This window comes from Strix aluco, unplaced genomic scaffold (assembly GCF_031877795.1).
Source record: "Strix aluco isolate bStrAlu1 unplaced genomic scaffold, bStrAlu1.hap1 HAP1_SCAFFOLD_147, whole genome shotgun sequence".
Classification (NCBI taxonomy): domain Eukaryota; kingdom Metazoa; phylum Chordata; class Aves; order Strigiformes; family Strigidae; genus Strix; species Strix aluco.
The window spans coordinates 20,605-33,803 of record NW_027436525.1 but is presented as its reverse complement, the minus strand read 5'-3'; the positions used below and the strand labels follow the sequence as shown (position 1 = coordinate 33,803).

The window sequence follows — 13,199 nt, the reverse complement described above, 5'->3', positions numbered from 1 at the left end:
AAAAAGTGGAGGCCAAAATGTGGTGGGAGGAAGAAACAAGGTGGTAGTCTGGCAGGAAACAGAGTCTGGAAAAAAGTGGAGGCCAAAACTCAGTGGAAGGCTGCAGAAATGTAGAGGCTGGGAAAAAAGTGGAGGCCCCAATAAAGTGGAAGTTAAAAGGGGAGTGGGAGGCCGTAGGGAAGTAGAGGCTGGAAAGAAGGAGATGCTGGAAGAAAGTGGAAGCCAAAAGGGGGTGGGAGGCCAGAAGGAAGTAGAGGCCAGAAAAAAGTGGAGGCCTAAAGGGGGTGGGAGGCCCAAAAGGGGTGGGAGGCCGGAAGAAAGTAGAGGCCAGAAAAAAGTGGAGGCCAAAAGGGGGTGGGAGGCCAAAATGGGGTGGGAGGCCAGAATGAAGTAGAGGCTGGGAAAAAATGGAGGCCAAAAAGGGGTGGGAGGTCAAAACCGGGTGGGAGGCTGGAGGGAAGTAGAGGCCGGAGAAAAGTGGAGGCTGAAATGGTGTGGGAGGCCAAAATGGGGTGGGAGGCTGGATGGAATTAGAGGCCGGAAAAAAGTGGAGGCTGAAACAGGGCTGGAGGCTGCAGGGAAGTAAAGGCTGGAAAAAAGTGGAGGCTGGAATACAGTGGAAGCCAAAAAGGGGTGGGAGGCCAGAATGAAGTAGAGGCCGGGAAAAAATGGAGACTGACACAGAGTGGGAGGTCAAACCTGGGTGGGAGGCTGCAGGGAAGTAGAGGCCAGAAAAAATTGAAACAATGCATGTCAATTCATAAATTATACCATTTTAAGTTTAATCTATAATAGAAAAATTAGGGAGATAAAAGATGCCCCATACGGTTTTAGTTTTGGGGAGGGAAAAAAAAAAAAATCAAGTCCCCAGTGCTGCAGAGCAGAAGGCTACCAGAAGGGCCTGGCAGATTTAGTAACACTTTTGGGTGCGCTGCAGGGGAACATGTTTTTATGTATCTTGACTGTTACAGCTGAGAACCCAAAGACCAGCGACGCCATCAACTTCTGGAAAATGTGCTTTGGAAGGAAAGTGACTTTTTTTATTTTAAAGACAGTGAAAAGTCTTGTTGGCGATGACTTCTACTGCCAAGTACATCATTTTTTCATCATACAGCAAATTTTCATCAGCTTTTCTGCACTGGCAGCAAATTTGTCTTTTCTGCTGGTTTGCTGTGGAGTATTGTCCTGGTTTAACCAGGATAGGGTTAAGTTTCCCCAGCAGTGGCGGGGGAGCTCTAGCCGGGTTATTCAGATACCATGCGGACGTCACATCCTGGCAGGTCACATTTTTCCTGGCGCGGGAGCGCGGTGCACTCATGGTTTTGTACATCGTGCTTCAAACTGCTGTATTTGGTAGCTGCTTTGCTCTGTTCATTGCTATCGCTATTACTGTTATTGTTATTGTTGTTGTTTGTTGTGTTGCTATTGCACTGTTGTATTAAACCTTTCCTTATTTCAGTCTTGGGGCTTTGTATTTCACTCCCTTTGTGGGGGAGGGGCAGCGGCCCCGTGGTCTCAGACCCCAGCAGGGGCTAAACCACCACAAGTATCTATCTGTAGTGCCCTTGAACTGCAATAACCCATCCAGGCTTTTCTTCACGTGACACAGGAGGTGACACCGGGAAAAAAGGAGGCAAAAAATTAACCTATTTGTCACAGCGTCCCAGCAGTGAAAAGACAGGGGAGGATTCCGCCAGAGGAGCCGTGCGGGGCTGGGCACCCGGGGAGCTCTGACCCCGGTTTCTCTCCCCTTTGCCAGGTACCGTGGAGACGCTGACACCTTGTGCTGCCGCCTCGCCTGCGCCTCAGGAGAGCCGGGGGACCCCCACCTCCCTTCTGCCCTCGGGAACGGGACCGGGAGAGACCCTCCACGTGGGTTTAATCCCCGAGGGAAGAGGCCGGGTTCCCCGCTGGCAGCAGGACGACTCTCCTCCCTGCTGCCCGCAGCTCCTTGCTGGGGACAGCCCTGCCTGCGCCTGGCCGCTCCTCAGCCGTGCCAGGGGGGCCGTCGAGCCAAGGGGTGCTGCAGCCAGTCGACACCCCGGCTGAGCGCAGCTCCTGCTCCTCACAGCCGCAGAGAATCGTGGCTCTGGCTAATGCCGGCTCCGGACAGCGGACACCCCGTCTCGCTCCAGCTCCTGCTGGCTACAGGTCTGGCTCGGTGACGCTTCAGCTCTGCACTGAAACTCCGCTTGATTTCAGCTCTTTCTCCTCACGGGCTCCAGCTACCGGCAACAGCTTGGGCTTTTGACAAGGCTGTAAATCAATCACTGTCAGAACCTGAGCATTAGGACTAAACATCCTCCTTGCACATTCTCTAAGCATTCATTACTTTGTATTATTAATCAGTTCATAATTATTCTAAGCAGCGTACAAAGAATTGCTGAACTCGAAGAGGGCACGTAGGGTCTGAAAGGCGCGTTTCCCCCCAGAGACCACCTCAGACGTGGAGTTTGGCCTGGTGCACGCCGGCCTCCCGAGCTTCGGGGTCCCATGCCACCCCGACCCCCACCCCCTCCTGTCCCCCGCAGCCCCCAGGGCCCTCCCACACCCCTTCGCCTCTCACCTGCCTGCAAAACCAGCCAAACCGCATTCTGCTTTTGGCCCCCAAACCAGCCGCCTTAGCGCCTGTTTCTGAGCCCAAAAACCTGGCTGCTGAGCCTCTTCTCAAGTCCCAAAAATGCACGACTTGACCTCTGTTTCTGAGCCCAAAGCCATACAACTCCACCTGTTTCTGAGCCCCACAATCAGCCCCACGCGTCTGTTCTCAAGCCCCAGGAACGCAAAACGTTGCCTCCATTTCTGGCCCACGGCACAGCTCACCCCGTCTGCTCTCTGACCCCCTCCGCAGTCCCCACAGGCGATGCCGAGGGGTGGTGGGGGGCAATGCAGCCACCCCACAGCCCTGCACCCCCAGAGCCCCACGGGCAGGTCTGGGAAGCGCTTAGGAATTGCAGAGGGCCCGGCCCCACCTCTCCGCGGGGCAGCACCAGCACAGGCAGGGCATCACTTCCTTAGCGCCGCTTCAGGTTTTCCTTCTCCAGCACCGTCAGCGCCGCACCCCAAACCCCCCAGGCCGAAGGACCCCCGTGGGGAGCCGTGCCCGGCCACGTCCCCTCCAAGCCCAGTGCAGCCCGGCCCCTCTCCAGGGCCATTTTCCCAGGGCCACGTTTCCCATTTTGACCACAGGCCGTGTCTCCCCTCGGTGCCCGGTCACCCCCGTTCCCCGCGCATTACAGCCCCGCCCCCACGCAATCCCCGGGCTCAGAGGAGCCGCTTTCCCTGCCGAAGGAAACAAACCTTTTCCTCTCCAGAGGCAGAAGTACCTTGGATCTTGTGTTCATCACCTTGGCTGACCAACATTTCCTCTTGTCTTTACCGCGGGCTGGCAGCCAGGGCAGTTCACCTGAAAAGAGGAGGGAAGCGTTACACGGCCCTTGTCTCCTCCCGCCGCTCTGCAGGGGGGGCCAGGGCACCGGGCAGGGGCTCTCCTGGAGGGGGGCGGCGGGGGCTCCCTGAGGGGTTGGCGTAGTGCTGGCAAGGACCTGGGTCAGGGTGAACCCGTGGGAAGGGGGAGGTCGCCCGCGGGGTGGGGGTCTGGAGCAGCTCGGGACCGTGCCGGAGGCGCAGGGCAGGGCTGTGGGGAAGGGGGGTCCGCGAGAGAGGAGGAGCGGAACCGGGGTCGGTCGCAGGCAGCCACGGTGCGCCCCCGGTGCCCCCCCTCCCCCTTTCCACGGCTCCAGGCTACCCCTCACCCCAGCGGTTCCTCACGCTCCCAGCACAGCTCCCCCGTCCCAGCGGGACCCCCCAGCCCCGAGCACGCACCTCCAGCCCCGGCTCTCCTTCCTCTGCGGTCGCGGTCACGGGCCCCGTCCCGGCAGGCGACGCTCGGCAGCAGCTCCGCTGTCCCAGACAGACCCCGCGCAGCCATCCCGAGCTGCACAGCCCCTGCTCCGCTCCAGTGCCTCGGATGGAGAGGGGCCATGGCTGTGAGCCCCGCGGCTGCACCTGGGACTTTCCGTCCCCAGCCTCCCAGTCCACAGCTGTAGCTGCTCGGGAACAGGAACCATCACCATCAGCCCCACCGGGGACAGCTGGGGCTGCCAGGGCAGCAGAGTGGGCCCCAGCTCCCGAGAGCAGCTTGCCCAAGGAAAAAGGAGAAGCCCTGGGTTGCACAAAAAAGAAAAAGGGTAAGTTTTAAGGGGAAAAGAACAAACTGACAGCTATGGGGAGCAACAAAAAGAAGAAAAACACCAGAGGATGACAGGGCAAAGGGGTGACCGGGAGGCACGGCCAGCCAAAAGCAGAAGGCCCAGTGGCACGCAGAATCCCTGTCTCCCAGCACCACCCTCACGGGCCCCAGCCCTCTGCCCCAGACACACTGGGGACACCTCAGGGTGCTGTAGGAAAGGTCAGGAGCAGCCCGGGGACCTCATGCAGCCCTGAGAGGGGCTGACTGCCTCCTGGGATAATGGGAAATGCCACCAACAGCCCTGAGTGTCCAGAAACCCACAGCAGCCCTGTGAACAGTGCGGGAGTTCTCTGGGACCTCCCAGGGACCCAAAAAGCGTCTAAGAGACCTTGGGACCAGCTCCCACTCGCTCAGAAGCAAGAGGTAGCGCCCCCCTCCCTTGGGTACTGTCCTCAGGCCCTTCTCATGGAACGTGGAGGGACTGCAGGACCCGCAGCCACCAGGGTAAAGAAGAAAGCAACTCTTTATTAATTAATGCGCCTAACACCTGCGAGTGAGTCTGCCGCGAGGCTCGGTGCCGGGATGCTCACCCTTCCCCAGCGACCCCTTCAGAGTCATTACTGGAGCAGCGTTCATCAGTCTGGTGGGGAAGGGTCGGCTCCTGCTGCAGCCCTCGCTGCCACCAGGCAGTGAGCAGCTGTGAGCCTCCCACCCTGCTTCTTCCTCTGGGGACAGGAGTCAGCTCTGTTCTTTGAGAGGAAGACGCCTGACCTCACCTGTTTGTTCCTCTGCCCTGTCCCTCAACTAGGACTCTGCGGGAAACTTGCCCAGCTCTCAGGTCACCCGCCACCTCAGCAGTCTGACTTGGGGCATCGTGCCAGCCCGATACCAAACCCGGACCTCGGGTCAGAGCGCAGGGCCGAACGCCGGGCGGTCGGAAGGTTATCGTGGGGAGCCTAGCCGGGAGACCGTTACGATCCACGAGCCAGCGACCCACAAAGCGGTTAACCTGAGAAGCTGCAGGCCCGAGCTGGGCTATGCTGCGTGCAGAGCTTCTCCTTCCAGCCCGGGCCGTGCTCTGCACATCCCTCGCTGACAAACGAACTCGGCCGACCGTCACAAAGGAGCCCGCACGCAGCTCCCACTTGGCGCTGCTGATTACAGCACCTGCACGTCTTCATCGTAAAGTGGAGCAGCAGGTCTTCCTGTGAACATCCTCTTGTCTGATGACAGAAATGATGAATAGAACTATTTTCTTCTAAGAAAATTCTCTACGAGCTCTAAAGACCAAGACATCAGTGGAACCTCCCTACAGAGGGGATCTGCAGGGTACGCCGTGCCTGGATGGAAGGTCCCTCTGCTTCCGTGCAAATCAGAGTTCCCAGCACCTGAAGGACACAGAACTATCCACGCTAACCTCTTTTCCTTCTGCCATTCAGTTCAATCAATGGAATTTTAACCAATACCTCGTGGAGTGTGAGCGCCTTTCTCGACGGGATCAACAGCCCAAAGTTTATCATCTCAGGATTTAGACCCGTCTATTTAACAATAAGCTCTAAACCCTGAACTCTAGCTGAAAAACTGCAAATCTCGGGAACCCAGATGGTCGCTGGGGCTTCACAACTTACGGCAGAGCTTAGATTTTAAAACCTATGCCCCCCCTGATAATCGCCCCCCCCCCCATTACTTGCCCCAGTTGATATTGAAATTACTTGCTGCCCCCTTTACTCACCCCCCTGTAGTTTTTCTTCCAGTTGCCCCAAGTGTTCCTAACTTTGATAATTTTTCTGTGTTTTCCCCAGAAATTTGTGTCGTTTGTTCCCTAATTTCCTCCCATATTCACCTGATTTTTCCCCAACTTCTCTTATTTTACCACAAAGTAGTCCCCACCAAAACAGCCGGGGGAAAGTAGAGGCCAGAAATAAGTGGAGGGCAAGCCCTGGCAGGAGGCCAAAAAGAAGTGGGAGGCCGCAGGGAAGTAGAGGTTAGAAGAAAGTGAAGTGTTTCGGGGGGGACTGTTTCGGGGGGGGCGGGGAGCATTTGGGGGGGGCTCTTTCGGTGAGACTCTTTCAGGGGGGACTATTTCGGGGGGGCTCTCCGACCCTCGGGGACACCCTTGTTCACACGCACCCCCCCACGCACCCGGAATCCCCGCCGAGCGCAGCACCGCCGCCGCCCGGCGCCGCCGCGGAGCCGCTTCTGCCCCCGGTCCCGCCGCTCCGCGCCGCCGACACGGACCCCGCGGCCCGCCCCCTTCCGGCTTTCCCCGGCAGCCGCCAGGCGACCGACCGCGCGGCCCCGCTCACCTTCTCTCTGCTGCTCCCTCGGCTCGCACCGGCCCCTCCGCGCCCCCTCCCCGTGCCCTCCGCCGCAGCCCGGGCCCTGGCTGTAGCCCCGCTCTCCCCGCCTCAGCGCCGCCCCCGAGGGTTTGTACCCAAAACCGCTTTAATTCGCCTGGTTACAGGACCGGCGCCTCCCCCGCCGGGGGGGTGTTAATGCTCGTGGATGGGGACGGGGGTCGCTCCCGGACGCCGGGGCCCTGGGCGGGAGAAGTCCGGGGGGGGTCCCCGCTCCGGGGGGGTCCCCGCGTGTCCCCCTGGAGGCCGAGGGCCGGGGGCGTCACCTGCCCCCCCCCGCCTGGCCCCGCCCCTCCCGCGCGCGGAGCCGGGGGGGCTCGGGGGGGTGTTCGCCCCCTTCCGCCGGCGTCCACGATTGGTCCATCTGGGCTGCCTGCACCGGCCCCTGATTGGCCGGCGGGCCCAGCGAGGCAATTGGCTGGTGGAAGGGCCGCGGCGCAAGGGGATTGGCTGTGGCCTCCCGGCCGGGGGACACCATTGGGTAGAGGCGGGCAGGGTCCAGGTGAGCATTGGCCAATGGCAGGGCGAGGGCAGGGCCACCGGCACATCCCATTGGCTGTCTGCCGCCACCTTCATGCTTCACCCCCAGGCAGGGCCCCAGACCTTGCACCCCATTGGCCGGCTCAGCGGAGTCCGCCCTCTGATTGGCCGCGGTGGGGGTCCGGGGGGGGCTGCGGGAGGCCGGGGGGGATCCGGGGGAGGACGGCCCTGGGGGGGACAGCGAGGCAGTCAGGGAGGACCCCCAACCCCCCCGGGGACCTCCATCTCCCGGGGACGCCCCAGACCCCCTGAGGGACCCGCTGGGACCTCCAGGACCCCCAAGGACCCCTCAATGCCCCCCCCCAGACATCCCCAACTCCCCCCTGGAGCCCTCTCCAGGCTCCCCACGAACCCCCCCACCACTCAAGACCCCCAGTGACATTCCCCGAACCTCGGGGCCCCCCTTTCCCCCCCCCACCAGAGACAACCCCCAAAAGCCTTGATGCCCCCCTTGACCCCCCCCCCAGTGCCCTGGAACCCCCAACCTGATAGAGCCCCTCCCCCCTCACCGTTGGGTGCCTGGGGGGGCCCATCGGGGAGGGGTGGGGGGCTGGAGGGGGCAGTGGGGGGCCGTGAAGCCTTTCCCCGGAGGATGTCGATGACCTGGGGGGAGGCCGGAGTCAGCACAGGGGAGCCCCTCCAAACCCCCATGCACCCCAAAACCCACCTCTGCAATCCCCCGGTCCCCCCAGTGCATCCCCAGATCCTTCCCCAGCACCCCCTACCGTGTCCCCCCATGTCCCCCCAAATCCCCCTGTACCCCAAACCCCTCCACTGCACCCCAAACCCCAGCACCCTGCCCCCCCGCATCCCAGCCCCCCATTGCACCCCAAACCCCCCCATTGCACCCTACCCCTGCACCCCAATCCCCCATTGCACCCCAAACCCCCACTACACCCTTCTCCTGCACCCCAACCCCCCCATTGCACCCCAAACCCCCATTACACCCTTCTCCTGCACCCCAACGCCCCCATTACACCCCAAACCCCCCACTACACCCTACTCCTGCACCCCAACGCCCCCATTGCACCCCAAACCCCCCACTACACCCTACTCCTGCACCCCAACTCCCCCATTGCACCCCAAACCCCCCACTACACCCTACTCCTGCACCCCAACGCCCCCATTGCACCCCAAACCCCCCACTACACCCTTCTCCTGCACCCCAACCCCCCCATTGCACCCCAAACCCCCATTACACCCTTCTCCTGCACCCCATTACCTCCACTGCACCCCAACCCCCCGTTGCAGCCCACTCCCACACCCCAACCCCCCCATCGCACCCCCCTCCTGCACCCCCAACCCCACACTGCGCCCCCTGCTCCCCCGCCACAGGCCCCCACCTGCCGGCTGCTGGCCACGGCCAGGGGGGTGTCGTTGTGGTAGTTCTTGAGGGCGCAGTCGGCGCCGCTGCGCAGGAGCAGCCGCAGGACCCCCAGGAGCCCCCGTCCCGCCGCCGCGTGCAGCGCCGTGCACCCCGCGTACGACTGGGCGTTGACGCTGGCGCCCCGCTGCCGGCACCCCGGATCAGCCCTGGGACCCCCGGCCCCCCCTGCATCCCCACCCCCCAAGCCCCCCAGTGTCTCACAGCCCCCCCACTGCCCCCCACTCAGCGTCCGCAGGCCCCCCAATTTCTCATAGCCCCCCGCAGCCCCAACGCCCCCGCAGCCCCCCAAAGCGCCGCCCTTCCCCCAAGCAAGTCGAATGCCCCAAAGCCCCCAGAGACCCCCCAGAGCCCACCTGGATGAGCAGCTCGGCCATCTCCAGGCTGTTGCTCTCCACCGCGTGCAGCAGCGGCGAGCGGCCGCTCTTGATGTCCTGGGGGAGCCCGGCGGGCAGGGGGGGTGAGGGGGCGCCAAACCCCCCCCCCGACACCCGCCCTGCCCCAGCCCCTCTGGGCCCCGCTTCCCCCAGGGCCCCTGAAGCCCCTCAGCCTCCTCCAACGTCCCCACACCAACCCAGCCCAGACCCCCTGAATGCCCCCCCCCAGGGCCCTCCAAAAGCCCTCTAAGCCCCCCAGGACCCCCTGAGCTCCTCCCCCCCCACACCCCATGGAGCTCCGCCTCCGTGCCCCCAGCCCCCCAGGGCCCCCCGAGCCCTACCACGGCGTCGACATCGGCCCCGTGCTCCAGCAGCAGGAGGACGCTCTCGCGGGCGCCCGAGCTGACGGCCACGTGCAGGGGGGTCAGGCCTGGGGAGCAGTACCGGGGTGTCGGGGGCGGGGGGGCCCAGTCCCCTGAGCCCCGCCCCAAGCCCCAGGTCCCATGCAGGTTTGGGGCAGCACAGCCTGTTTGGACAGCCCCATTGGCCCCTGCTGTGCCATCCACTGCACCCCCCTTTCCATGCCCCCCCGCTGTCCCCCCTTCTGTGCCCACCCATGGCCCTCCCCATTTCAGTGCTCCCCATCGCACACCCCCCCCTTCTGTACTCCCCCATTTTGCTCCCCCCGTTCTGTGCCCACCCATCGCCCTCCCCATCTCGGTGCTCCCCCCATCGGGCCCCCCCTTCCTGTGCCTCCCCGCTCCTGCGTGCCCCACCGCCGTGCCCCCATCCCCCCATTCCCATGCCCCCAGTTCGGGGTGCCACAGCACGGGGACCCCAGCCCGCTGCCCCGGGGTGCTCACCCTCGTAGTTGCGGGCCTGCAGGTCGGGGTCCCCCCGGGGCCCGGGGCGCAGCAGCTCGCGCAGGCAGCGGGGGCTGCGGCTCTCGCAGGCCAGGTGGGCGGCCGTGCGCCCCAGCCGGTCCAGCGCCATCGGCGAGGCCCCGTGTGCCACCAGCAGCCGCACCAGCCCCGGCTGCCCCGTGATCACCGCCAGGTGCAGGGGGGTCTGCGCGGGCGTGTCAGGGCGTGTCAGGGCGTGCCCGGGCGCGCAGGCTTCGGGCAGGCACCGGGGGCGCGCGAGGGCGTGCGCCAGCCGTGCGAGGGGGCTGCGACGCACGTGCGAGGGGCGCAGAGGGGCGCGGGACGCGGGGCGGGGGCGCGCGGGGGTGCCGGGGGCGCCCCAGGCTCCGCGGGACGGGTGCGAGGGGTGTGCGAGGGGCGAGCAACATCCAGCTCCCCCGTGTCTCCCCCCCCCCACCCCGTGTCCCACCACGGCCCCATGTCCCCACCCCACACCTCGCTCCCCACGTCGCGCCCCACGTCGCCCCCACCTGCCGCAGGCGGTTGTAGACGTCCAGCTCCTGCCCCCCCTGCAGGAACAGCCCCACCAGGCGCCGGGCGGCCCCCACGGCCCCCTGGGCCACGGCGATGTGCAGCGCCCTGGGAGGACACGGGGGACGCGGGGTCACCGGGGGTCACGGGCCTGCGGCGCCCTGGGGGAACGCGGGGTCACGGGGGGACGTGGAGGGACGCGGGGGGGGGGGGTGTCGCCGTCTCCAGGGAGGAACCAGCGGTTTGGGGGAGACGCGGGACACGAGGGGACGCGGGGGGGGGGGGGTGTCACGGGCACCTGGGGGGGAGGGGCAGGAGGAAACCGCCCCTCCCCCCCGCGCTTCCAGTAAAGGGGCGGGGCCGGGGCAGTGACGTCACGCGGCAGCGGGCGGGGCCGGGGCAGCCCGGCAGGGCCGGGGATTCCCCGCGGGGGGCGGGGGGGGGGCAGCGAGGGGTCCCCGAGGGGGGTCCCCGCTGGAGGGTCCCCACAGGGGTCCCGCGGGAGGGGGGGTCCTAACCAGGGCGTCTGCATGGGGAGGGGGCCCGCTGGGGGGTCCCGGCGGGAGGCTCATTATGGGCTTCCCATGACAGGGTGCCCGTCGGGGGGTCGCCGAGGGGGTCCTCCTGGGGGGCCCCTATTGAAGGCACCCCACGGGGGGGGGGGTGTCCCACGGCAGGGGTCCTCGACTCACGTGTCACCGTCCTCGTCCTGCCCGGTAGCGGCGGCGATATCGGCGGCCAGTTGGGTCTCGGGGGGTCCCAGCAGGGCCAGGGGCGCGGGTGGGAGGGCGAGGACCCCCGGGGGGGCCGCCAGCCCCGCTCCGGACCCCCCCAGCAGCGGCAGCGGCAGCTCCCCCCGCAGCCCTGCGCGGCGGGTGTCAGTGGAGGGACCCCGGCGTCCAGGCGACCCGCACCCCCACCCCGCCCTCCGGGCCGTCCGCGGGGGGGGGCGGGGGTCTCACCTGAGAAGAAGGCGGCAGGCGGGGGGTGGAAGCCGAGGCCGAGGCCGGGAGGGGGGCAGGCGGTGGGGGGTGGCGCGGGGGGGGCGCCGCGGGGCGCTTTCCCCGGGGGGGGGCCGCGCCCCGGGGGGGGCCCCTCCATCACCCCCTGCATCGCCGAGCGCCGCTTCCGCAGCGGCAGCGACGCCTCGGGGGGGCCCGGCCCGGGGGGGGCCCCGCGCCGCGTCCGCAGGTCCACGGGCAGCTCCTCCGCCATGGGGGGGGCCGGAGTCCCGTGTGTGTCCCCCCCCGGACGCCTGGGTCCCCCCCGGACGCCGGGGTCCCCTCCCGGACGCCTGGGTCCCGCTGCGGAGCGGAAGCGACCCCGGGACTTCCCCGCCGGCAGCGACGGGACTTTCGGGGCCGCCTCCGCCGGGGGGGGCCCCGGGGCCGCCCCCCCCCCCCCCGCCCCGGCCCCGCCCCCGCCCCGGGGACCCCTGGGGGGCGGGGGGTTCCCCGCGAGCGGCCCCGCCCCTGGGCGGGGACCCGGCCGTCCGGGTGCGGCACCGGTCCTCCCGCATCCCCCGCCCCCAGCCGCCCCCCTCCCCCCCCCCGCGCCCAGGGGGGGGCCCCGCGTCCCGCACCCCCCACGCGTGAACACGCCTGCAGACGTGCGCCGGCCACAGCCCGCCCCGCACCGCGTGTCCCGCACACGCGTGTGCACACGCGTGTGTCCCGGGCTGACCCCGGGGCCCCCCCGGCTCCGCCCCGGCGACTTTACCAGAAACCGCCCGGAAAGTCCCGGCGCTGCCGCGCGCCCCCCGCGTGCCCCGCGCACACGCGTGTGCCCGGCGCTGCCGCCCCCGCCGGGGTCCCCGCGAGCGCCCCCCGGGACACACGCGCCCGCGCACGCCCGCCCCCGGCCCCGCCGCCCCGTGACTCAGCCCCGACGGGTTTGGCGTCTCGGGGCGCGTCTCCCGTGGCCATGGGGCCCCCGTGGGCCGGCGAGCTGCAGCCCCCCGCTGCCACGGGACCCCCCGGCACCGCGTCCCCCCCGGCCTCGCCCGCCGCGACGTTCCCCGGCACGCCCGCGCCCACCGGGGCGCCGGCCTCGGGGCCGGCCGGGCCCCCCCCGTTCCTGGCCTGGGTGGTGGCCGGGGCCCTGGTCGGGGTGCTGCTGGCCGGGGCCCTCGGGGCCGCCCTGGTCCACCGGCGGGTCCGGCCCCGCACGCCGCGCCCAGGGTAAGGCCGCCCGGACGCCGGGGTCCCCCCCCGCCCCCCCAAGGCCGGGGTCCCCCCGGTCCCCCGCCCTGAACAGCTTCCCCACTCCACCGTGGGTGCTCTGCCCCTCCCGCCCGGACCCCGCGGTTCCCCCCCAGCCTCCCTCCCCGGACGCCGGGGGGTGTCCCCCCCCCCCGAACGCTGGGTCCCCCCCCGGACGCTGGGCCCCCCCCCCCCAAGCTCCCCGTGGCTCTTTGCAGGGACGCGAGGAGCGGCCCAGAGGGAGGGAGGAAGCCCGCGGCCTCCCGCGAGGGTGAGCACTGGACCCGGACGGCGGGGACCCCCCCGGACTGCGCGGCCCCCCGGCGGACGCCTGGGTGTCCCCCGGACGGCGGGGCCCCCCCATCTCCGCGCGTCCCCCCAGGGGAGGAGGCGCCGATCTGCGAGGGGGCGCCCGCCCCGGCGCTGCGGCCCCGCCCCCCCGAGCCGGCCCCGCCCCCCCCGTGAACCGGCGCCGCGCAGGGGGGGGGCGGGGGCCAGTCTCGTGGTGCCCCCGACACCCCCCCGACACCCCGGCATTAAAGCGTCGCCGCCTCCGCCCGCCTCGTCCTCCTCGGCCCGGGGGGTGCGGGGGAGCGCGGGGGCCCGTCCTCGGGGGGAGCGGGGGGCAGCGCCGGGGCAGGGTTAGGCTGGGGTTAGGCTGGCTTAGGCAGAGTTGAACCAGCCTTAGGCCGGACGCGAAGGAGAAACGTTCCACCAGGGGCGGTGGGACGCGGGACGGCGAGCGGGTCACACG

The 13,199-nt window shown here is 67.6% G+C and overlaps 1 protein-coding gene across 1 annotated transcript; it reads right to left on the bottom strand.

Moving 5' to 3' along the window:
• Positions 1-1,018: 1,018 nt before the first annotated feature.
• On the bottom strand, positions 1,019-11,629 carry LOC141918939 (B-cell lymphoma 3 protein-like). Its single transcript, XM_074813904.1, has 12 exons — positions 11,207-11,629; positions 10,937-11,108; positions 10,244-10,352; positions 9,714-9,918; positions 9,192-9,280; positions 8,830-8,907; positions 8,433-8,600; positions 7,599-7,692; positions 6,499-7,257; positions 3,826-5,415; positions 3,301-3,406; positions 1,019-2,256 (listed from the first exon to the last, which is right to left on the bottom strand). The coding sequence occupies exons 1-9, from the start codon at positions 11,457-11,459 to the stop codon at positions 6,812-6,814; spliced, it is 1,614 nt and encodes a 537-aa protein (XP_074670005.1). The 5' UTR covers positions 11,460-11,629; the 3' UTR covers positions 1,019-2,256; positions 3,301-3,406; positions 3,826-5,415; positions 6,499-6,811.
• Positions 11,630-13,199: the final 1,570 nt, after the last annotated feature.